The following is a 26,263-nucleotide window of genomic DNA, read 5'->3' as shown; positions in this document are numbered from 1 at the left end:
TGAGTGATGCACACACACACAGGATTCCAGGCTCTGCACCACTCTGAAGCCCGTGTCCCACCATTCTTCCTGATGGGTTTTCTATTCTCAGAGAAGCCAGTGAACAGGTAGATATCTGTAAAATTTTAGGCCTTTCCAGAACAAGGTTTAGCTCTGTTTAGTGTAAGCTTTATGAAATCCAGCCTTTTCTCTGAACAGCCCAAGCAAGGAACTGGCATAAAATGTAGCATTTTCTAAGAAGCTTAATCTTGCAGGAAACTGACATTAAACTTGAAATGACCATAAATCTCTTTACTGTAGCCTCCCCCCCCCCCATTATCTGTGTCTAAACATTAATGGAATGTGCAAGTTACTGGGTTTTAGAAAAGGACAAACGGTGCTCTTCGTTGAAGACACCAGGTGCTCTGTGAGTTTGAACCCCATTCTGGGGACAGAAATGGCCAGCCACTTCTATTACCCGCCTGCCAGCCAGAGGGAGAGAGTGGGGGACCCAATCCGAGCACCATAAAGTACCTGGAGAAGTCAGGGTCACACTGAGAAGACTCTAGCTCATTTTTTAAAAAAGTTTTTATTTATTTATTTTGAGAGAGACAGAGTGAGCAGAGAAGGGGCACAGAGAGAGGGAGAGAGAGAATCCCAAGCAGACTCTGCACTGTCAGCACAGCGTCCGATGCGGGACTAGAACTAATCATGACCTGAGCAGAAACCAAGAGCTGGACTCTTAACTGACTGAGCCACCCAGGCGCCCCCTAGCTCATTTTTAAGGCTCTTGTAACAGGACGACTCTATTTCTAGGCAAAGCAGTGGGGAAGGCAATGGGTCCTAACCCTCCTTGCCATCTCCTTGCCCTGGAACACTGTTACTACAAATGGAAAACCAAGGACTGAGCTGCGGATTCAGTGTTTGTCCCATCATACAATGGCAGATGCATTTACATTTCCCCCCAGCCTCTCCCAGTTGGAAAACCTCTGACAAAACCAAATATTATCGCATAGAATGCCAGTAAATTAGAAGGAACAACAAAGGGGGTCTGTGTCTAACTCCTATATCGCTCCTCCACATGGGAGAAATCATCTTCACTGCAGGGGCTTGGTGTCACCTGGATCGGGACTCAATTCTCTCAAGTGTCCATTTCACTAACATTGAATAGTAATGAACTATTGGATTGTCTTCAACGGTTTGATATAAAGAAACTGTGCCCATATGAAGGTGAACAATATATTGCTAGTCCTCTCATCTCTCGGCCAACTGGAGCTAAAGTATAAAGCGGATGGTCCTTCCATCCCCTCTGCACAAAGACTTTCACTTTCATTGTGTCTGTGGTTTCTGTTTTACTGTTGTGGTACCTTCTACTTATCACAAAACAGTGCAGTGTGAACCAGACCATTTCTCCAAGCAAGGGCTTAACCAGCACTGAGGTCCATGCAGGGGCTTCAAACTTGGATCTTTATGTAAACCTTTTCCTAAAAAAGATCTTAGAGGGGTGCGCCTGGGTGGCTCATTTGGTTTGAGCCTCTGACTCTTGATTTTGGCTTGGGTCGTGGGATCAAGCCCTGCGTTGGACTCTGTGCTGAGTATGGAGACTACTTGGGGTTCTCCTCTCTCTCTCTCTCTCTCTCCCTCTGCCCCCTGAAGATGTGTTCTCTCTCAAAAAAAAATTTTTTTTTAAAAAGATCTGGAATGCTATCTGCTCCTTGGTTGGTAAATGAAGGGCAGGGCTCACTGGAGAACAGACTTCACCTATATGTTTCAAGAACATTGGATTCTTGCAAACTTTTCCCTTTCATAAATGTGAAAAGAACCCCAAACAAGCTGCCAGCTGATCACTTTAAATGACATTTAACCCAGCAAAGCCAACATTAGCTGAGTAATAAAAATATGTTGACATTCAAGACATATTGAATTATTCAGTCACTAACAGAGGTAGCAACAGGAATTTTGTGGCATAAAGCCGTTGTTTCAAACTCAGAGTATTAAGTGGCTTTTACAACTCTATTATTGATTGTTTGGTTTCTTTAGTTAAAAATTATTCCAGATGATAAAAATAAATGCCTGATCATACAAGAGATTTTTTTCCCTTTCTTCTTCTTCTTCTTTTTTTTTTTTAACAATTAAAGTTCAGCCATGTGAGTTAGTTTGTTTTTAAGATTTCAATTAAATAAAAGGCAGAACCTTTTTAGTTCCCTAGATCCTCTGGAGGTTATTACCATAGCCTACCTGTAATTTTTCAGCTCTGTCGAAATCCACATCTGCACAGATACAATGTTCTTTGATCATCAATGAAAATGCTTAATAAATTCACCAAACTCTATAATAAAATTCACCAAACTCTATAAATAAAAGATTATCCTATAACATAACCCTCGAACATGCATGTGAAAAAATTTTATGTTACAAAGTATTCATTAATTCTAAGTGCATTTCTCTTAAACTAAAGGGCCTTTATATGAAGGCACATGGGTGTTTTAAACACATGTCCATTATTTGGATTGTCTCTTCCATGAGAGGAAGTTTATAAAAGGGTTTAGTTCAAGTGACGTGCCATTTTTTGGTTGCAGAGAGCATTCTCTCTCCTTCCTGCTGGGTGAGGTGCCCTGGGTACCCACAGCTAAAAGGCATTGTAAAAATTCCCTTCCTGTGGTTAAGGAGAAATATTTCCACTCCCACGTCTGTCTCTTACCAGAGACTCATTGTACACGCTCGCAGAGCAGAGACTGTAAAAAGATGGGCGATTCACACATAACCAACATAGTTTCTAATGAAAAAAATCATGCTAGACAAAGCTGATGTTTCAAAATCTGAGTGGGCAAGTCAAGTTATCGACAAAGGGAATGTTTAATGATGGTGGTTAATTAAAATTTTGGGAAAGCTTCTGAGAAAGTAATTTTATGTTGTTCTAACTGCCCAAATGGAATTTTAAATGAAGGTCTGTAAACTGGAGTTCCGTGGGTATAATCACCAACTCACCAGACGGTGAGTGTCCCTGTTTTACTTAAGTTTATTGCAAAAAATTAGTGGATTTATTTCAGGTTCAGCAACAAAACCGCTAAGTAACGTACAAATTAGAAAGTTACTCCTCTGCTTGAGAGCAGTGGTTCTAAACCAGGGGCAATCTTGCCCTGTAGGGAAGGTATTTGGCAACGTTTGGAGATAATTTTGGTTGTCATAACTGGGGTGAAGGACGCTACTGGCCAGGGATTCTGCTAACTATCTTATAATGCACAAGTCAGCTCTCCCCCATTCCCCAACAAAGAATCACTTGACCCAATTACCACGAGTCCCAAGCTTGAGAAACTCTGCTTATAGGAACACGAGCTTTACAACATGCACAGCTCAGGGCTTTTTGTTTGTTTGTTTGTCTGTCTGGGTTTTTTGTTTTGTTTTGTTTTTGCTTCCCACCCTCCCCCCCCCCCCAATTCTAGATCAGCCATTACCTAGAAGCAGATGAATCCAGCTCATCCAACCCTGTGCTGATACACAGAGGTGTGTTTACAATGGGCAACTGCTTGCGTTCTGCCACGGCTTAGGAAAACAGAAACCATATGTGCACGGTGGCAAGCTGGGTGGGGGAGAAGTGAGGGTGAGGGATAGAGATCTGTGCTTCCTGGCTCCAGGGGGGCATGGGGACCACAGCTGCAAACGAGGTTGGCCCTTTTCACTTCTGGTTGCATAAGGCGTGGAGTGAGGCTGGGCTGCACTGGCAGAGCTGAGCTTAAAACCCCAGCCCCTGCTTTGCTCAGGTGGGGGCAGCCCGGGAAAACTGCATCCCTACCTCCCGGCAGTCGGCAGTCGGGCAGTCACGTTGTATTACAGAAATGTGTGTCCTTAAGCAAACTGGAATTTCCAGTCTCCCCGAGCTCCTTCTACGATTTTCCGCCCAGCCACTGTGCTGTGACCATTTTATCTTGTAAAAACGTTGTCCTGAAACTTCCTTCTCTTTCAGGGCTCTTTGATTTCTCGGTAGTGCAGTGAAAATAAACTGCAGTGACTCAGCCAGTGTGAGAAGGTGGAGACACTTGGGATACTCCCCCCCCCCCCCCAGCAAAGCCCCGGGGGGTGAGAGGGAGGGAGCGCAGAGGTGAATCTCCAAGGAGATAAGAAAACCCGGGCGCCTTGAAGGGGTGCCCTTTGCAGGCCAGTGTCACTTGAAACAAATGCCTAGGACACAGGCCTCCGAGGTCAATGCCCCTGCCAGCTCTGGGGGGTGGGGGTGGGGGTGGGGCCAGCTGTACCTGCTGCCCTCCCCTCACTCTCTGCAGCCCTGCAGTAGGGCGAAGAAAAAAACGGAGCAGAGAAGGGGCTCTCGTGCTCAGTAATTAGCCAACTGGTGCTGTGCATTTACATGTTGTCTCATTAGTACTCAACAGAGCCCGGAAATGGGTATTAGATTTTTTTTTTTTAATGTTTATTTATTTTTGAGAGAGACAGAGAGAGAGTGAAAGTGGGGGAGGGCAGAGAGAGGGAGACACAGAATCCGAAGCAGGCTCCAGACTCTGAGCTGTCAGCACAGAGCCCAATGCAGGGCTCGAACCCATCGACGGTGACATCATGACCTGAGCCAAAGTCAGAGGCTTAACTGACTGAGCCGGCCAAGCACCCCTTTTTAAAAATAGAAAATATATATTTTTTAATGTTTACGGAAATGGGTATTAGTATTCTCCTTAAGATGGAGAAGGAAACCAGGCCTCAGGGACAGTAAGCCCCTGTTTGGAGACAAGACCTGGATTCCAATCCTGCTTATTCCTGAGTGCACGCTTTCCCACAGGCCCACGCTGCTTCCCCGGGAACACTCCGGGCCAGCTGTTGGTTGGGACCCCAGGTCGGGAGCCCTGGGGGTTCTGCAGAGGGTTATCTGCCTGAGACAGTGAGGGATGCTGTGGCTCTTTTAGCTAGTACTGAAACCCTGGGCCTCTCTGGTTCATGGGAGCACCCCACACCCGTCCTTCTCTTCCTCAAACACAGACATTTACACACAAGCATGCAAAGGCACATCTTACCACCGAGGCCCAGGAACGAGACTGCCCCTCGTCACTTTCACACTGAACCCTTTAGACTTCTCTTTTATGAAGTCTTTTTCCCCTCAGGGCGCCTGTGTGGCTCAGTCGGTTAAATGGACAACTCTTGATTTCGGCCCAGGTCATGATCTCACGGTTCGTGAGTTTGAGCCTCGCATTGGGCTCTGCACTGACAGCATGGAGCCTGCTTGGGATTCTCTCTCTCTCTCTCTCTCTCTCTCTCTCTCTCTCTCTCTCTCTCCCCCTCCCCTGCTCGTGCTCTCTCTCCCTCTCTCTCTCAAAATAAATAAACTTAACAACAACAAAAAATAAAGTCTTTTTCCCTTCAAGGCTGGTCCCGAGGCTCATTAATAAAAATAAATAATTAAGTCCATGAGCCTCACTGGAAACCACTTGGCCAGCACTAAATACCGTGGGGGAGGAAGTAGGCGAGGAAGCAGGGGGAAGAGTACAGAGTGACTTCCCCTGGCCCCCCCGGGCCCCTGAGGATGTGCCTCCAACTTCTTTGGAGGCTTATCCAAGCGGAGCTTATTTTTCTTCATCTGATTGAAAGTTAGAGGCTTCCAGGATTGAACTTCTGTGCATACAGAACTCATCCAGTCAATAAAACCAAATCAGGAAAGTACATTGTTCTAGGCAGGTGACAAATGAGCAGTACAGGAGACTCCGTGTCTCCTCGATGAGAATCTTTTTGTTTCTGTTTAAAATGTAACCTTGAGAGATAATAGGCACATTTTTGCAAGTGTCTTTAAAGATCTGAAAGATTGCCATGACGTGTGTTATTAGAAAAGAGAGCATGAGCTTGGGGGCGGGGTGGATTTTATGTCTTATCTGCTGCAGATAACCATGAAGATGCTCATGTTTGCAAAGAGAATCAGAGAGCTAAGCAAAAGTTGTGAGATAAGCACAAGAAAAGAAATATTCTCTATTTGGATGGATCATGGACTTGGAACAACCCGTCTGTACAGACCTGTAAAATCCCCACGTTTGTGCAGCAAATGAAGGACGATGAATGGATTATAAACCGGTGCGCCAAATGAAACTTGTGTCCGTAGCAGATTTTGGGATTAAGGCCAGGGAAGGGACAAGCAGACAGGAAGTCTGGTAACTCAGGTTTTAATGGAATTGAAGAACTTTAAGAGAAAGCCAAATCGACTTAAAATTCTTCTTTGAAGACTTGGCTGTCGATAGTTAAAACCAAAGCAGAAGCTTAGTTTGTTTGAGGGCACAGAATCAGAGGAATCCTGCCTTATGTCAATAAAGACACAAAATTTGGCATCTAGAGATGCTATGCCCTGCCACCTAGAAAAAGGCCTGGCACATACAGATTCGTGATCATTTTTGAATAAATGGATGAATGACTTAACTGCACAATTCAGGTATGCAAAGAAACAACTTCTTCCACTTAACTGTATTTTATCGATGTTCATGACGCTATTGCAAATATTCCGGACTGGTCTGCAAACAGCCTACAGTCTAGCACTTGCCTCCTTTCTTACATCACTTGTTATTGTTCTTTCTACATGTCTTAGGCATGCCTCATGCTGTAAAGTGCAAGTAATTCCTTGAGAGCGGGGACAATGTTTTCAACTTCCGCATCCCACGTTATGCCTAGGATTTGAAGCACACTGTGCTGCACATCCGAATCAACAATGCCGTAGAATGGGGGGCAGCAAATGTTTCCTGCAGCGTTTTCTGCAAATATTTTAGGCTCTGTTGGCCATACAACCTCTGTTGCAACTGCTCCACTCCACTGTTACAATGCCAGAGTGGCCTCCCGACAGCACTAAGTGAATGGGTGTGGCTGTATGCCAATAAAACTTGATTTACAAAAACAGGCGGTGGCTGATTTGGCCCACGGGCCAGAGTTTCCAATCCTTGCTCTGGAGTCCCAGGTCAGAAGGAAACACGGGTGTTGGAAAGGACACTGGAGGAAACTCAAGGCTGGACTCTGGATGTGCCTGAATCTCAGTTTCTTCATCTGTGAAAGACCCTTCTGGCTTCGAAATCACCGAGTTCTAAGAAGGAATGTCAATATGTACTAAAAACATGACTCACGGCATCACTGGTGCTACGTCTCATCACCTTATGGTGCTCACTGCCAATATACTCTTTGGATATGAAACACATTGGCAAAGCACAGACCAGTAAAACGTTCGTGGGCTGAGAAAAGTGCTAGAAGGTTCCCAGATGCTGCCCCAACCCCCTATGTCTTACTGCCCCCACCACGCAATCCCTTCATGAGCATACCAAATAGAAACTAAGCCCAGAAAGAAGCAATTTGGGGGTACCTGGGTGGCTCAGCTGGTTGAGCATCCGACTTCAGCTCAGGTCATGATCGCGTGGTTCACGAGTTCGAGCCCCGCGTCGAGCTCTGTGCTGACAGCTCAGAGCCTGGAGCCTGCTTCAGATTCTGTCTTTCCCTTTCTCTCTCTGCCCCTCCCCTGCTCACACTCTGTCTCCCTCACTCTCAAAAATGAATAAATGTTAAAAAAAATTTTTTTTTAAAGAAAGAAGCAGTTTGCTCACTGTTACATACACCACTGGCTATTCAATAAAAAGTTTGAACCCAGGGGTCTTGGCTCACTCTATTCCATATTAAATCCTTTCCCATAAACTCTGGCTATTCTCACTTATTAACCTCAACAGCAGTCCTTATCCTCTTAAAAATAAGTGATACCTTTAAAAATAAGCTACATGCTATGTTTAAATAGATCTAATTTGTGGTTTGTATTTAAGCTGTCTACCACCTCCTACATTTCTTTTATGGATTTTTTTTACTAAAAAAAATTTTTTTTTAATGTTTAGTTATTTTTGAGAGAGAGAGAGAGAGAGAATGAGCAGGGTAGGGGCAGAGAGAGAGAAACACACACAGAATCTGAAGCTGGCTCCAGCTCTGAGCTGTCAGCACAGAGCCTGATGCGTGGCTCCAACTCACGAACTGTGAGATCATGACCTGAGCTGAAGTCGGACGCCCAACCGAGTGAGCCACCCAGGCGCCTCTCTTTTAGTGATTATTTTAATTCTTCTACAAGACCAATACCTAAGTAAACTATCATACCTTTGCAGATCACCTCCAAACTGTATGATAAAATCCCAATTCGGTGATATTAGAAAGTGAGGGGAAAAAAAGAATTATAAAATATGATAAATTTTTAATGGACTTGGAGTCCTAGATTTATATTTCTACCTGAAATAGATAAAAATATACTGGACCTTACCTTGCTCTGGAGTTTTCTCTATCAGGAATGACCTCTCTTTTTCTAGCCTTCACTTGCTCATATTCTAAGCATGCTAAGCCCAGCTGAAAGCCAGCCCCTCCGCGAAACCTTCCCTAACACCCCGACTCTGACTCCTCATGACCCCGACGCTGACTCCTATAGTACTTGACGGGAGTCCTTCACAGACCCCACACACGACACTGACCGCCAACTGCATTCAGCCTTTTCAAGATTTTCCAAGATTGTGTGTTAGACCTCCTGGAACACCCCACCCCCACGAACGCAGTCCAGTGCCCAAACACAGCAAGCGCCCAAATACATAAATCCCAAAGTACTTGAGCAAATGGCATCCGAATGGACAGAAATCTGGCTTCCCTTTTTGATCCGCATTCATAAGCGGTGTTTCCATCCACACCCTCCGGCGATGGCATTCGGCAGTGCTGTGCAAAAAGCTTCAGGAACTAAGTTTTCGCAGTATTCGTATCTGCTCTACAGATATGAAGGCTTTTTTATGGCTGTTCTGTAATGCCACACTTTACACAGGAATAACTCAATGAGTTTGGCCGCTAAGAAATAGAATTTTACAACGATCTGGTGGTCCAAAAAGACACTAGAAGGGTAGGAGAGAAGAGACAGGGCTATCCCAAGTGAAACAAAAGGGCATGGAGCCCTGAGGAGTTCGCTTCAGAGGGTTAGAATCAAGACAAAGTGTTCGACTGTAGACTTTCTAACCCTATCATTTCACCCTTGAGAAAAACAGTGACTTGCAGTTAAATCAGCTGGTCTGGATTTGGTTAAATTAGTTAATACTTACATCTGGAGACTTTTAAACTTGTGAGCATATCATTAGAGCTAATTAATCATAATTTTATAGATTCTATCACACCGAGGAGCATTCCTCAAAGGGTCTGGGCCCTAGGGTTACTTTATGTGACTATTCTGACTTCCTAGGGTCATAAAGAAAAGCATAGACTCCCCTATTCTGTGTGTTCTTGAGAGAGACAAGGGCATCCATGGGTGCCAAGTTTCATCACTGGGCTGGTATGATCTTCCATGGAGTGTCTTATTGATGGGGCTAACTCCAACATGAAACAATTCTGATGTTTAGGAATAAGATTTTAAAAAATCGTAGCACAATTTCTTTTTTTTTTTTAATTTTTTTTTTAGTGTTTATTTTTGAGAGAGAGAGAGAGAGAGAGAGAGAGAGAGATGGAGCATGAGTGGGGAAGGGCAAAGAGAGAGGGAGACACAGAATCCGAAGCCAGCTTCAAGCTCAGAGCTGTCAGCACAGAGCTTGACGCAGGGCTTGAACCCACAAACTGCGAGATCATGACCCTGAGCTGAAGTCGGACGCTTAACCGACTAAGCCACCCAGGCGCCCCTCGTAGCACAATTTCTAAGAGACTAATACTTTAAAATTTATAAACCTATTAAATAAGGAGAAATAACTCCATAAGTCTAAATCATTTAACTTTCTTGATGGATGGGCTCATCTTCAATTCCTAGAAGTCTCTGATAAGACAGCGTGACCGAGGAGGTGGACAGGACGTATGTTGCTGGGGAAGGCAGGCTCCTCAAGAGCAGCACTACCAGCAGCAGCCAACGGCACAGCAGTGAGTGCCTTGTTGCCCCTGTTACCCAACCCCTATTTGACCTTTGCTCCTCTGGGGCTCTGTTTCCTCCGTGGCTTCCCTGGTCCAGATGACTTTTCATATAAAATGAATACAGCGGTAATAAGCAGCTTCTAAGAGCTACTCGGAGAACGAGAAACAAGTAGAAAGTATCCGCAAAATGTCCAGTACTGCTGTATAGACCGTGCAAGAAATAAGACACGAAGGGTATGTATAGGCAAGAAAGGTCTGGCCTGGGAAGCATAAGACAAGTCATTTATATGCTTCACAGTAATGTACTGACCCCATCCTCTTTCTCCAACCATCTGGGGAAATTCACGTGTCTTGTTTGAGCGCTTTGCTTCTTTATAAACCCCCTATGTTTTTCCTTTCACGATTTGTTTTTAGATTGAAACATACATACACACATAGGCATATATGTAAAGGTAGAGAAAAAAATAACACGAATCCCCGTTGTATCCGTCACCCAGCCATACAGCCGTTAGCTCACAGCCAGCCTTATTTTATGTACACCCCACCCATGCTTCACCCCCAGTGCCGTGGGATCCTTTTGAATCAAATCCCAGACACAGATCATTTCACTTTTCATGGTTTTTCAAACGTAAGTCACATTTCTTTGCCATTTCATTTTCTTCATTCAACACACTCACGTAAGTGATTTGTAACAGTAAAACTGAGGCAACACTGGAGGTGTACCTGAAGCCAGAGAAAAATTTAGAAACAAATAATTTAAATAAAAAAGGGACAATGCGTCACGGCAGAGGGAGTTAATGTAGCCTGTAGCTCCCTGTGCGGTCACGCTGTTAGGAGCACGGCTCCATCCTGGGGCTTAGCTGGGGCTCTGGCCTGGGGGACAGCTCATGGAGGAAGGGGGCATTTCTCGCCTTCCCCTGACCGGGTCTGACTTCTCCTTCCTCTGTGCCTCCCTCCCGTTACTGAACACATATTCCCCTTCAGCCCTCAGCGACCTCTCTGCAAAGCCCTTCCTCAATTCCTGCAGTCAAAATGCACCTTCTCCCTGCTTTGCTTCCACAGGACTTAATTATCCTAGCACACAGTCAGCACTCGATAAGTGCTCGTGTACCGAATGAATGGGACATATGACTGATTTCCCCGTGCCTTACAGCTTAGTTAGTGGTTTTCCCATCTGTCTCCGCCAGTAAATATTAAATTCCTTGAGGAGACAACTGTTCCATCAGCTCTGTGTCCCCCTACTTCCTGATGCATTTATCTGTGCATAGTAGGTGCTCAACAACTGTCTCCTGAAGGGAGAGATGCTCTAGGAAAAGAGCTGCCCTTGCCAAGTGGCTGGAGGAGTAAGTGCCTGGGGGATGACTTCATGTAAATTACGGGCAGACGAGCACAACACAATGTGTAGATTTTTTCCCACTGATTTCCACTCGCTTCTTGTCTGAGGGAAGCAAATTTGGGCTTGTCATCATAAAAGGAGAAGAATTCGGGAGTGGTTTCCTCTGTCCAAACGACCCAGGAGCATCTGCCTCCAATACCATAATCGTGTTTTTCTCTCCCACCTTCTCCCAAGGTGAAGGCTACGTTGAGTTACTGCCCACGGGACAGAATTACAGGTCTGAATCTGAGACAAAGGTTCTTTATGCTGTGTCTGGTCATTAATTAGCTGCTGGAAACTTCAAGACAGGGCCATTAGCATGCTCATAAACCTTTTATTTTAAATGTTTTCGCTTAGCCATGATTCTGATGTGACTCTCCTTGTAAGCTGGACGTAGGACATTTGTTTCTTAACATTTCTGAGGCTCATTAACTACTCCATCCCAGCGGCTCATTAACTAGCCCATTAGGGATTTCACTTCATTCAGGCAGAAGCCTCCGCTTGCCCTCACAGAACCTTCGAGGGCGCCTAATTGGGAACCCGTGTGAGGCCAGCTGCAAGGCTGGGGAGACAGCGGGGCTTGTCAGGTCTCCCCTGAGGCTGGAGTGGTCGTGAGGGGGGCGGCGCTCACCTACCTGCTATTCTCCCAATGGGCATGGCGTGCTCCTCGGGCGGGGAGACAGAGACCATGATGTGGTTCATGTACGCCAGGTCTTCCCGATGGGACAGGTTGATGGGCTTGCCTTCCCTATGCAGCCCATCCTCGGAGAGCCTGGACTGTTTGAAATCCACGGAGTGCCGGGGGTTCAGGATCAAAGGGTGCATGATGGGACTGGGCATCAGCTGGATCACGCGTGTGCTCTCCTGCCGGGGGCTCGATGGCTTCTGGTGGGGCTCGGAGGACGGCGGGCAGTGGTTATTCTCCATGGGAGACACTGACAGGGGGTAGGACTCCTGGTGGTTGTTCTCCTGGTGGAGCCTCGGCCCCTGGGCCCTCTCGGCCGGGGAGAGGCGGCGGATCATGTTGTCCAGGGGGGACCGGAGGGGCCGCTGCTCGGGGTCGGGAGAAGGCCGGTGATTGGCTGTGACAGGCGATCTAGACCGGTGCAACAGTTCAATGGTGGGGGGGTTGTGGTGCACGTTCTCCACCGGAGGCCTCGGGGTCCTCTGGACACAATTATCTGTGGAGCAGAGGAAGAGACCATCACTGACCCCGGTGAGTTGTCCGGAGAGGGAGCCTGCTGTGGTGATAAAGGTAGTGAGCACTGGAGCCCGTGTGTGTGCTGGGCAGCACCTTTCGTCCCTGGATATGGAATGTCTTTTTTGCTGTTTAAAAAAACAATGAAAAGGGCACCTGGGTGGCTCAGTCAGTTAAGCATCCGACTTTGGCTCAGATCATGATCTCATGGTTTGTGGGTTCGAGCCCCGCATCGGGGTCAGTGCTGACAGCTCAGAGTCTGGAGCCTGCTTCGGATTCTGTATCTCCCTCTCTGTCTCTCTGCCCCTCTCCTGCTCTCTGTTTCTCTCTCTCTCTCTCTCTCTCTCTCTCAAAAATAATAAATAAACATTAAAAAAATTAAAAAAAACAAAGTGCACATACTTGAAATTCTTTTCCTACACTAGACAGGCTAAGAATGACCACAAGCTTTCCATTAATCACTTACTAGTAGCTTATAAACACAAGGAAGCCAAATTTGTGTTCTTTAGTTTTTTTGTTACTTGACTCTTGGATGTGGCTTTTGGATTCCTTAAGGGTTGCTTTCCAGATACTTTCAGGGGCTTACATTTTCATCACTAAATGTATGTATTCTCTACCTCCGGGGCATTGTTGTTGGGTGTTAATGATAATGACACTATTATACTACTGCTAAAGCAGTTACTATATCCTTGGTACATCCTTGGATTATACAGTTTAAAATGTATAACACTCCTAAGTAGGAGATGCTAATACCGTTATTCCTATTTTACAGGTGATAAAAAGGAGGCATACAGAAGTTCAGCAACTTACTCAAAGACACACAGACAGGGAATTAGACCCAGACTCTGGTAAGTACTCTGGCAGGTACCCATTACAATTCCTGCCACTTTGCTATACAGAAACCAGGGGGAAAAGTATCAAAACCTGCTCTAAGCATGGACAGTGGGTCTGATTTACAGAATGACAATCTTGAAAGAAGATTTGGGATCTTTTTTTTTTTTTTAATTTTTAATGATTATCTATTTTTGAGAGAAAGAGAGAGACACAGAGTGCAAGCAGTGGTGGGGCAGAGAGAGAGGGAGACACAGAATCCGAAGCTGTCAGCACAGAACTAGATGTGGGGCTCGAACTGACAAACCGCGAGATCATCTCCTGAGCCGAAGTTGGACACTTAACTGAGCCACCCAAGCGCCCCAGGTTCATTTTGTTTCTGAGTGCACAGACCCTATGAATGCTCATAGACAGGTAAAGGTAAGGAAGGAAAAGGAGGGATGGGCACCCCAACAGTGCCTCCACCCCATCCCCCTTGAACTTCCAAGCTGGTGATACTTGAGAGCAGGGACAACATCAGAAGAGTACATAGCTCAGCAACAGAAGTAGTCCTGTGGGCTGGGTTGAGGGATGGACCAGCCTATGTGTGGCTTTGGGAGCACCTGCTTAGGGAAGGGAAGGAACAAAAATCTGCCTACAAAAACGGAACTTGCTACAGTGCCTCAAACTCATCTTCGTGAGGTTTCTCTGGCCGCCTCTGTTCCCAGAGCTGTTGCACCAAAAGGATGCACACGCTTTCAGGTCCTTGCTGTGGTCAGAGATTTGCCCATGATTCTAAGTCAAGCAAGTCAAAGATATCTCCTTTGTCCATTATGGTAATATCTATAGGAAGAACGTATAAAGGGGATCCAGGAATCTGATAGGGTTAGTAGACAGAGATTAAGGTGGTGGCCAAAACTGGGTGGTCCAAGTTTTACAAAGGATTAACAGAAAAATGGGGATGCCTCTAGATCTGTTACAGGAGACAGTGAACAAAAGAAATATTGTTCACGATCACTAAAAGATCACCTGCTTGCAGGCAAAGGGTTTATTTCGTAACTAACGCGTAGCCTGCTGCCATGCACCTAAAAGTGCTTACTCGCTCGAACAGCTATCAGTAGGAGACTGGCTTAATAAATTATACTCTATCTGTAAACAATGAAGGACTACACAGCTATAAAACAGAATGAGGGGTGTGTCAATATTCTCCTAAGGCCTGGTCTCCAGGCTCTACGATTAGGTATGCGAAGGCAGGCGAAGTATTTGGTAGGCCAGCACCTTTCTGTAATAAAGGAGAAGGCGATTCCAGTCTGACAGATGACAGAGTGGCTTGTACCCAACTACCATTCCTACATATAGAAATGACGGAACATTTATAAAAGTTATTTGAAGGTACTGGAGAACACTGAAGGGGGTTTCACTCTGGAAGGAAGAGAACTGCACAGGTGAGATCCAAATTTATGCAGCCCTGAGGGTCCTCCCCAGTTCACGTTAGCAGGGGGCCGGTAGAAAATGAACCGGAAGTTGTGTAATCTGTCAGGGAATAGAGTGTGGAGTTGCCCGAATGGCAAAAAATTGAGAAAGCAAACCCATAAAGGAGAGAGCCTCAGGGGGAGCAGCCGCTAAATTGGCACATAAAGTTCCCTCAAATCCTTAACATGTGCTCCTGAACAGCGCGTGTGCAGGGGGAGCTCGAAAGAGCTCAGTGGAAAGCAACAGCTGTATGGCTGAAAGATAGGAGCAGGAATGTCAGTTACTGGCCCCTGTATTGGAGACAGAATTCAGAATTTGAATCCTAGCAACAAAGGCTCCGTAAACACCTCAGGCTGTTTATTAGCCCAGAACGGCCACACCTTAGGAGTAAGGACTATGCTCCAGAACAAAGGGATTTTCTTGAGGGCTAAAGGCAAAACTGAAATGGATCTGCCCTAACCAAATGCAGGACCAAGTCACCACAAATTCAAAGTGACTGGCTAGTCATTTGCCTGCTGGGACAAAAATCAACATTCTTCAGAGGAATGTAACATAATCTAGAGTCTCTACAATGTATCACGTGTAATGTCCGGTATTCAATAAAGATGTTCTGGATATGTGAAAACAAAACAAAACAAAACAAAACAAAACAGAAAAACGTGACCCATAATCAACAGGAAAGGCAGTCAACAGAAAAAGACTCTGAGATAATCTAGGTGTTAGTATTAGCAAAAAAGAACCTTAAAGGATATTGAGAAATTTAAGGGTAAGCACTTGAAGGAAATGATGGTCATAATGAGATATAACAGAGAGAGAATTTCAGAAGAGAAATGGATACTATAAAAAAAAAAGATTCGAGTACTGAAAAATACAGTATATGAAAGATTGGACTGGATGGACTTAACAACAGATTAGAGATAACAGAAGGAAGGGTTCATAAATTTGAAGACAGATCAATAAAAGTTAAAAACAAAACCAAATAAACAAATGGATCCTCAGTGACCTGTGGAACAATATTAAATGGTCTAATGGATATGTAATTGGAATCCAAAGAGAGAACAGAAAGAATGAAGCCAAAAGAAAAAAAAAAAAAAGAAAAAAAAGAAAAAGAATAATGACCAAATGGCTCCCAAATTTGGTAGCAACAACAACAACAAACTTAAAGACCCGAGATGCTCAGCAAATACCAAGCAGGATAAATACAAAAGTTACATCCAGGCATATCACAGTCAAACTGCTAAAAACCAAAGATAAAATCCCCAAAGCAACCAGACGTGGGGAAAAAGATACACTACGTACACAGGGAAAGTTATACTAATTATGGATAACTCCTTTTAAACACCGAGAGAGAGAGAGAGAGAGAGAGAGAGAGAGAGAGAGAGAGAGAAAGAGAGAGCTCAAGTATGTGCACAAGAAAGATATGGAGTGGAGACCTAAAGATTTAAGGAGACTTAGAGACACATAAACCATCTGCAATGTATAGACGCTTGCTTGGATTCTGATTCAAGGAAATGGTAAAAACATTTATGACATAGTTGGAAAAAATGTGAACATTAATAAGGTATTTGATGATATTGAAGAACTGTTAGTTTTCTGGTGATGTGATGGTTTTGGGTTTATGACTTCATAAAGGGTCCTTATCTTTTCAGACCTGTACTGATATATTTACAGATGAAATTATATCCAGGAGTTGCTTTAAATTAATTTGAAATGAAATTAATTTGAAAGCAGAGAGTAGGTGGGGCACAGAAGAAACAAGACTGGTCATGAATTGATTAATGGAGCTTGTGATGGGTACATGGTGGCTCATTAACTAATTCTAATTTTGTGTAAGTTTGACATTTTCCACTATAAAAAGTTTTTTTTTTTTAAGTTTTATTTATTTATTTTGAGAGAGACAGAGACCGCACAAGTAGGAGAGGGACAGAGACAGGGAGAGAGAATCCCAAGAAGGGATTCTGGCAGTGCAGAGCCTGATGCAGGGCCCGAACTCATGAAACCATGAGATCATGACCTGAGTTGAAACCAAGAGTCGGATGCTTAACCGACCAAGCCACCCAGGTGCCCCTGTTTTTTGTTTTTATAAGTACTTAGTCAAGCTTGCAAGGATACACGTTGGGATAACAAGTACTAAATTCTTCACTTTAACCCAAACGCAAATACATGCTTACAGGGTACTTAACTGATTAGGCCCACGGAGTTAATTTTTTTTTTTTAACGTTTATTTATTATTGAGAGACAGAGAGACAGAGCATGACCAGGGGAGGGGCAGAGAGAGGAGGAGAGACAGAATCCGAAGCAGGCTCCAGGCTCCGAGCTGTCAGCACAGAGCCCGATGTGGGGCTCGAACTCACAAACCGCGAGATCATGACCTGAGCGGAAGTCAGACGCTCAACTGACTGAGCCACCCAGGCGCCCCCCCACGGAGTTAATTTTAATGGCTGAGATTATTAGTGTGATAAAATGACCTGCCATCTTTTGGGGATGAGGCAGATTTTCCTTTCATAGCTAATAAGGATCTCAACTCTGCTGTCCACAAAAATGAATTTCTCTCTTCTCTGTCACAGAACACGATCACGATAAGCAACTACTTAAAATGGTTGCATTTCGAAGTTTCGTGCATTTTCTTCTCAATGCCATTTTCTCCCTTTACTTAAAAGCTTATTAAGGTTTAACAATACCTAAGGATGATGAAGACCGTGTACTGAAAAATCCTATTTCCTGAGTCCATTTCCTGTCTTACAAATTTCAAAACAGAAACAGGCGTTGGCCAGTAGTCTGGTCACCTGCAGGCCTTCTTTGATGTCTTGGGCTTCAAGGATCAGCCTATGGGTGTGAGCTCGGGGCAAGCCTTAGGAAGTCTGGGTGGACCATGAGAGGAAGAATTTTCATGCCAAGGGTAAAAGAGGAACTGATGTAATGTCCTGGAGAGATTTCACTCTCTGTTCCTGCCCAGATCTTTGGGAACAATGAAGGAGGCAGACAGTGCTCTGGATAATCCAACTCAGATTGTACTTTTGACTCTGGGTCCAGGCAGGAACAGGACTTGGAGGAGCTTGATTTATTTATTTCTCTGCAGACACCACTCAAAGAGGAAGTACTTGATGAAGTTGATAACATTAATGGTAGAGAACTGGATCCAAGGGTATTTAATTCCAGGCTCCTGGTGGTCTGGGCACAGCCACTGTCAAGGCCGAAAGTCCTGCAATAAGACCTTCCAAGCTTTGTTTCAGTTTGCAAAGCATGCGCCCACGTATGGAGTAGGCTATGACGCTCCTACCCTGCCGCCTGCTGCCCCTGTTATTACAAGTTGGCAGCAGGGGATGGAAACTTCTGAGACCAGAGCCGGCAGGCAGAGAAGCTCCGGACACAGGAAATGCACTGAGCGGACAGTGGGTGCATTAAATCCCCCAGATGTAGGAGTCTTCTGTCTAAAACAAGAAGATTTTTTTGGTCTAGCCTTGATGTCTGGGTTTGTTCTTGGTGAACTGCCCAGCTGGAGAGCTGGGAAATTATCCACATTGCCCTCGGTCTGAAGGTCTTGATACGGGAGGGAAATGCGCAAGAAAGCCACACATAATTAGTCAGTGTGGGCATGGAGGGAAGGGGGCAGGGACGGCCAAGGACTGGTAGGCAACCCATCCTGGTTGAAAGTGTTTTCTAATCCCAAACCTTTCTCTTTGCAGACCTCTTTTAGGTACAAATAATCCCAAACAGCCCAAATAAATTAAGACTTTAAATGTGATGAGCACAAAAAAGGTCTGATTTCTTTTGTCTTCTTTTCTTGTACTCATTAGAAAAGTTTGTCCATTTAAAATTCATCAAAATTTGACCCAATTTAAACATGTTATAAATAATGAATAACTAGTAAACTTAAACCAACAAAAACCGCCTTTGGTTAAAAGTCATGGGCTTTGCGGCGCCTGGGTGGCTCAGTCGGTTAAGCGTCCGACTTCGGCTCAGGTCACGATCTCACGGTTCGTGAGTTTGAGCCCCATGTCGGGCTCTGGGCTAACAGCTCGGAGACTGGAGCCTGTTTCGGATTCTGTGTCTCCCTCTCTCTCTGCCCCGGCTCTGCTCACACTCTGTCTCTCAAAAAAGTGAATAAACATAAAAAAAAAGTCATGGGCTTTTAAGTAGGAAATTTCCAGGGTAGAGCAAAGGCTGGAGCTTGTATCTCACACACCAGGATGACATTTCCACCACTATGCTTTCCCAAGGCCATGGGCAGCGATAAGAGAAGCTAGTCAGTGAGATGCAAATCAACAGGCCCAGCAGGTGACTTACTCAATCAGCCTCAGTCCACTGTGTTCCACATTCTGAAAGGAACCACTTCCCAGCATGACTTTGTAAAAGATTAGTGGGAACCACAAATGATACGAAGAGCTATAGAGATTAAATGCTCTTGGTCTTCAGGTGCAATTCAAAATAGATTTCCTACACACGCTTAGGGTCTGTCACCCCTTGCTATGGGTTGAACTGTGCTGCCTGCCTCTTCTCCCATACCCTTCAATTCATATATTGAAGTCCCAACCCCTATGCCTCAGAATGTGACCTTATTTAGAAATAGGGTCGTTGCAGATGTCATCACTTAAGATAAAGTCATATTAGAATGGGGGGTTCTCTAATACAATATGACTGGTGCCCTTATGAAAAGGAGAATTTGGACACATAGACAGGCACAGATTACATGAACGGAGGGGGACGGTTTTGCCACACAGTGATTACAAACTATGCGTTGAACCACATAACCTTCAGTGATGCCAACCGTATTTCAAGTAGAGCCTTGGATGCAAAGAGTAAGGAAAAGTGGTCCTTGCTCTCAAGGATATAATAGTCTAATGGAGAAAAGAGACACACAAAAAAACACAAGCAAAGGCTATGGGTGCTGAATTATGAGTCAGTGTGCACAGGGCGCATGCCAGGTGATGATGAAGGCAGAGATCTACCAGTCAAGGAATACCCAAGGTGGCCAGCAGACCACCAGAAGCTAAGAGAGAGGCACAGAACAGCCTCTCCCTCCCAGCCCTCAGAAGGAACCGATCCTGCCCTCACCTTGATCTTGGACTTCTAGCCTCCAGAACTGTGAGACAATAAATCCGTTGTTTAAGCCACCCAATTTGTGGTACTTTGTTACGGTGGACCTAGCATACTAACACATCGCCCCCCCGCCCCGCCGCCACCACCTGCCCCTTCCTTTTCCAAGAGGTCCCATTGAGATATTGCACTGACTTCCACCTGCCCATTTCAGTCTATTCACCTCGCAAGTTGCAACTGTCACTAAAGGGCCTGAGAAGAAAACCAGAAGTTTGGGGCGTCTGATGCGCAGATGCGTGAGGTCGTAAACAAAGAATCCTACGTGAGCTCCCAGAAAACTCAAGGCAGGTGAACTGCAGGACTCTGAGGTTTCATCTTTATTGCCTGTGGGCAGGACAGCCTCCAAACAGGCTAGCCTCTGCCAGTGGCTCAGCACAGACGGCACAGAGCCAGTCTGCCAGCCTCAGTCTCAGTAAAGCCGCACAAAAGAAGTGAATGAAGAAACCAGCGGGGTCAGGTTTCAAATGAGCCAATTAGACATGTGGGGGTAAACCCTGTGAATCATTTGTAGGGAGGGGGTCAGGGTGGCACAGAGATAAGTCAGAGTGCTGGAGAGGGGAAAGAGCAAGATAACAGAGGGCTTCCTGCTCTGGAGGTGAACCCCAACCGCCCCAGTCCCCTTATCTCAAAGCGCTCAGATAGCACTTCCCCAGGGCTAAGAGGAAGTTTCTTGAAAACTTCCCGGGTACCTGGGGAGAGTTAGTCATGCATATTACGGATCTCTTGCGCTGAAGTTTCTGGTTTAATAGAGCCAGCTAGCCCCTGGCTACGGGCAGCCTCCACCTGACTGGAGGACGCCAGAGGAGGCGGGGAAGGTGAGCGGGCCCTCTCTGAAGGAGACTGATGGTCTAGACAGATGAAGAGGCTCTGTGCACCACGCCAGGGCTCCACACTCTCCCGTCACAATCAAATGTTCCATCAGAGGACAAGGGTCAGAGGGTAAAAGGTCACACTGCCCCAGCCTCTGAAACATAGGAAGCAAAGCAGGACAAAGGGGCCCTAGACAGGGGGAGGAGGAGTTAAGAGTGGGAATGAGGAGGCCAAGGGCAAAAGTGTTCCCTGGTGTCCCGGGGGGACAACAGGAAGTCAAGATTTGCTGGTCTTCCTCTGGGGGGACCTCATTGTCTCCAGCCAGACCCAAGAATCACAGAATTGAAAGGGGCACAAGAGGTTAACCTTGCGGTGCTTAACTGTGAGAGGAGACAGCTGGAAGGGTCCCAACGGGGTCACGGAGGACCGACCCTGTGCCTGCTACGGTGAGGTAACAAAATATGAGCATTTTCAAAACAGGCTGTGCCCTGCGAGCAACCGGGGTTGGTGTTTGAAATGTATTTTCCCATAGAATGTAACGCAGGGGGCCTGGTGTGCCTGTGAAGGAATTCTGTTATCAGGGCGCGGGGAGGCAGCAAGGCCCTCCCTGTGTCCGGGATGCACAAACCCGGTGTCCGCACACAGTGTGTTTAGTCACAATAACTGAAATGATTTGGACGGCTGGGATTGGAGGTAAGAGAAACAAAAACCCCGACCATTGCACAGCAATGTGAACACGCTTACACTACCCGACTGTATGCAAAATGGCTTAGAATGGCTTAAAAATGGCTACGATGAGGGGCTCCTGGGTGGATCAGTCAGTTAAGCGGCCCATTTCGGCTCGGGTCATCATCATCTCGCGGCCCGTGGGTTCGAGCCCCGCGTCGGGCTCCGTGCTGACAGCTCGGAGCCTGCTTCTGTTTCCGTGTCTCCCTCTCTCTCTCCCCCTCCCCCATTCATGCTCTGTCTCTCACTGCCTTTCAAAAATGAGTAAATGCCAAAAAATGTTTTTAAAAATGGCTAAGATGATGTTATGCATATTTAATCACAATGAAACGTTTTTTAGGCGGAAGAAAAAACCCCAACCAAACAGTGGTAAGAAATATCCAATAATGGTAATGAGTAACATTTACTGAGTGGCAGCTCTTGTTCTAAGGGCATTTGCCACACTAACTTGATTCTTTTCTTAAATCAATCATATCCAACAGGTATTGCCATTATCCTCCTTTTACAGCTGGAAACGGAGAGACAAGGAAGTTAAGCAACTTGCGTAAACTCACACAGCCGGTAAACAGGGGAGCTGGGATCTGAACCCAGATGGTCGGGATCCAGAGCCGTGTGCACACACACACCAACCCCATTGTGCTCTCTGGCTCCGGTAAGCATTACAGGATTAACACAGATGTCAAACCCTAGCCGATGGCCTCCCTGACACCTTAATCTCATCAACACGGTTCCAGTAAGACTAGAGAATCAGGGAAGTTTTTACAGCAACCAGTAAGAGGATGGCTGGATCAGCTAAAAACTTTATCTACCCGGGTGCCTATTCAGCAGGGCCAGCTGAGGGGCCAGCTCCAAGGGAGCCAAAGGGCTGGTTCCCAAGGGGGTGACAGCCAGCGCTCCTGTCTCAGAAGCCAGTGTCTGACTCCGAGCCCACACTTCTCCCAGGCTGGGGATTTTCTTCATGCCAAGTCCATTCGTTCTGAGGCGGTCAACGATCTCTAGTGGGCTAAGGCAGTCCGAATTAGCGTGAGTTTTTAGTATGATGAGTTGCAGACATACAGCGGTATCTCAAAAGTTATCTCTGACGGTTTTGTTTGTTTCGATTTTCAAGTGCCGTGAGGCAGAAAAACTGTAAGCAGGCTTGCCAGGCACCTGCCATCCTGTACCCCAGTCAGGGGTCCTGGTCTCCCCAGTTCTTCTCATTGCCCCATCTTTGGTCCTGTTTCCAGGAATTAATGTGCACAAGACACATTAACAAAAATGTTATTTGGTTAGCTCATTCATGCTGCAATGGAATGAACACAGGCATCAGAGCGAAGCAGACCCAGGGCACTCGGTAAGTGTGTAATCTGGGGGCTCTTGGCCTCTATTTCCTCACCCATCAGGTGGGGATAACATTACCTTCCTTATAGGGTAGTTGCGAAGAGGAAATGGTTTAGACACGTAAGAGCTTAGAACAGGGCCTGGCACACAGCAAAGACCCAGTAAACGTTAGCTGTTATTTTGTCACTATGAAGCAGATTCACAGACCTCATCTTCTTTAATGATCTCATTAGAATTGTGTAAGATTTTCTTCCTCCAGAGCAGTGTTTGGGCACTCGGATTTGGTAGTGGGGGGGGGGGGTGGTGGAAGCGAAACATTTCTTGCCATAAAGCAATCACATAAATGAAAATCTGTGGGCAATCCCGAACGCATGCCACCCCCCTCACTCCCCACGGAGAAATGACTTCTCTCTGTTCTCTGGGCCGTCACCGTGTGCTGGTTGTACGGAGAATCGAGGTCAACTGTTGTGACACAGGAACATTCTCACCACTTAACGATGTCTGTGTCCACCTGGTGACCAAGGGCTGCTCCAGAGCAAAACTTGTGTCTTAAAAGTGTGTCCACTGTTGCAGAAACAATCACAGCCCTGCGTGTGTGAATATTTTCAAATTAAAGTGATTAGGGGCACCTGCGTAGCTCGGTCGGTTAAGCGTCTGACTTCAGCTCAGGTCATGATCTCACGGTCCGTGAGTTCGAGCCCCGCGTCGGGCTCCGTGCTGTCAGTTCAGAGCCTGGAGCCTGCTTGGGATTCTGCGTCTCCCTCTCTCTCTGCTCCTCCCCCACTCACCCTCTATGTGTCTCTCTGTCTCCAAAATGAATAAGGACTTAAAAAAATTAAAATTAAAGTGACTGAAAATCACCTCCCACTCCCTTAGATGGGGCAGAGGAGAGGGTGGGCAGAGGAGAGGGTGGGACTACAGAGCTGAAAGGGTAAGAGGATGCCCAGAGGGGTCACCGGATGACAGCACATGGTAAACACAAATCTTGTTCCTTGTCCCTACAGACTTGTGCACAGCCAGTCCTACAGGGGTGACTCTGCAGAGCCAGAAGCACATTTCATATTGCTCCCTGAGCTTTCAGGGAATCACGATTCAAGCAGTTTTACCACCAAAGGCCTACCGGCGTTCGGATATACGCTTTGGAACAAAGTCTTTCTTTGTAATTACTCCATGGAAGCTAAAAGTAACTGATTTCAGGACCTACGGTGTCAAAAGAAGTTGATATAACTGTGTGTGACCAAATACATTTATTTTATCATCATTTGCCGACTTGACATTTCTGAAGACATTTACCTCCTGGTTTTGGTGAACGAAGCGCTATCGTTTTTCGGTTCGTCTCCTTCCTACGTCACGATCTACCTCACATCTAACTCGTTCATAGCATGCTGATAAAATGAGTCACAACCATCAAAGAAAAGGGATCCGCTGGAACGGAGGCTTTCGTCACGCGATAAAGGAACCATGCCACTCTTGGTTTGACTACTCAGAGGGGTAATATCATCGGCAGTTCTTGATAAGGTGACACAAGTGAGGACAGACGTGATGTTCAGCTGTTTCTGAGCAACATCAAGCAGGACACATTTAGGTTTTTCTGGATTTTAGTTACCCAAGGCCCTGAAGGTAGATCACATGTCTTGGCCATCTTCTTATCGCCCAGGGAGAACCCAGACTTCGGAGGGAATGCAGGAGTTGAGAGTGCAGGAGATCAGAGACCATTCGGGCTAATCCCTGTCCTACAGCTGGGGAAACCGAGGGCCAGAGAAGAGTAACTCAGCCCTTAAGCTTTGGCAGAATAGAGGATTGGAGCCTGCTCTCCCGACTCCAGAATCCCGCCCTTTCAAAAATGTCATCTAAGCTGACCACGCGTGCTGGCTTGTCTGTGGTGGTCCTGGCTCATGCCCATTTCCCAGCATACTTGCTGGGAGTCCTGTTTCACTGTTGCCGTGGCTCGCTAGGGGCGAGAAATTCTAATGTATAATGCTGCGTTCTCGTAAGTATGCAGGGGAAGAGAGTGGCAATCCTGGCTCTCTAGACATAGGAGGACGTCAGGAGTCTGCTCTGCCCAACTGGAAGCAGTATCATGGCCCACCTCTCCCCTCAGGGCCTGGAGGGGAGCCTCTGAGCCCTAACACCAACCTCCTAGCTTCTGGCACCGCCACATGGCTGCCCGGTGTGATTTCAATGTCACGTACTCAGATGGGGGACCTATGGGGGAAGGGTTGCGAGATTCACCAAGATCTGTCTGTATGGCGAGATCAGTTTCCATTGTGCAGCGATGGATGTCTGAGTTGGTAAAGTCGGTGGGAGGGATGAGGCGAAGTCGCGGGGGGTGAATGGAACGCTGTCTTTGCGCCTCCCTGTGCCAGGCCGTTGAGGGGCCGATCGGTTCTCCTCCGCAATGTCCCTGTTGTCCTTCCATTCTGTCATATTATCTCTGTGTCACGTCAACAGCAACGTACTTTTCCAAAGGACTGTATCCCCAATTATGGGGAACAGATCGTTGGGGGGTTAGAGTATTTGATACGTATAATTTCACTCTAGAGCCTCTTCTTCTTTCAGGACCGGAGCTTTCTGTGTGCTAACAGATGTCTGTATTAGTGTTTTACCATTCACAAGCAAGCATAACAGTATTCATTCTAGAGATCACTCATGTTGAGCTGGATGTGTCCTTCTTTTTGGTGGAGAAAAGGGAAAGAGGCGGGAGGTGTTCAGAGGTAGAGAACTTGTACCAGTCCGTTCCCCTCTCTAGAGGGTCCCCTTATTACCAGTGGCAGTCTGGGGACAGGCAGCCTCTTCACATCACCTCCATGCCTTGTAGAGCGCTTCTCATTTGACGCCATCTGACAGAGACCTAAACCGCCCTTCTCGTGCGTCCACCTGTTCACCTGAGAGAACGCGCCCTGCGTCTGAACAGGCCTGCGCCCTCAGGTGTTGTTTGCTGGCTGAGAGCTTTAAGGAATGGTCTCTGAGAACACACTACTTTTAAGAGCTGAGACAGAGCTCATCACCGGTCTGCATGGTGATGAAGCCCTCGACCTTGGTCTCATTAACTCCATTCTTTTACCCACTGAGTCGTTACGACCACCATCCGAACACTCGAGAGCACAGCTCCTTACGGCGTATGCAGTGGTGCGTCTGTATTTACTTAGCCTGACAGCAGCTCTGAGAGGCAGTGAGCCCAGCTTTCTCCATTGATCAGCCCCGGCAAATGAGAACAACGACACGCTAACTTCTGAGTCAAATCAGACCAAGGAGAAGGGAGGAAGGAGAGACCATTAAGCCTCCAATCACATCTGGGAATAAAAAGAGGAACAGGAATTCCAAATGGGTTTTTTTTTAAAGAGGGGGAGGGAAAAAAAAGCCCATCCCTCACCTTTGTATCTGAAGAGGCAAGCTAGGTAATATGGTTCTTGCCTGAATGTCAAGCTTCGGTAAACCCACCTCCTCCTCGGGAATCGCTGCTGGCAATGACGAAAGCCGGAAATGTACAAGGCAGGAAGCGCAAAAGGACGGAGAACCTGAATTGTTGGGGGTTGGGGAGGGCAGCGGCTAAATGAAGCCAGAGTAGAGCAGGAGGAAGAAAGGACGAGAGAGAAACAGGCAGGGAGCAGGCA

General features: G+C 46.3%; 1 protein-coding gene and 1 long non-coding RNA gene across 6 annotated transcripts in view; one reads left to right on the top strand and one right to left on the bottom strand.

Annotated features, from left to right (window-relative positions):
• Window positions 1-26,263, bottom strand: part of ETV6 (ETS variant transcription factor 6) — a 315,993-nt gene that overhangs the window by 12,107 nt on the left and 277,623 nt on the right. For all 5 annotated transcript variants that reach the window (XM_045061379.1, XM_045061380.1, XM_045061378.1 and 2 more), the window contains one exon: window positions 11,851-12,396. In XM_045061379.1, coding sequence (XP_044917314.1) covers window positions 11,851-12,396 — 546 coding nt within the window. The remainder of the gene's footprint in view (window positions 1-11,850; window positions 12,397-26,263) is intronic.
• LOC123386534 lies at window positions 20,187-24,508 on the top strand. The gene is made up of 3 exons (XR_006600543.1): window positions 20,187-21,049; window positions 21,838-22,662; window positions 23,654-24,508. It is a non-coding gene; the product is annotated as an uncharacterized LOC123386534 (long non-coding RNA).

This window comes from Felis catus, chromosome B4 (genome assembly GCF_018350175.1).
Source record: "Felis catus isolate Fca126 chromosome B4, F.catus_Fca126_mat1.0, whole genome shotgun sequence".
NCBI classification, from domain to species: domain Eukaryota; kingdom Metazoa; phylum Chordata; class Mammalia; order Carnivora; family Felidae; genus Felis; species Felis catus.
The sequence above is the reverse complement of the archived record's forward strand: the minus strand, read 5'-3'. Positions and strand labels throughout refer to the sequence as shown.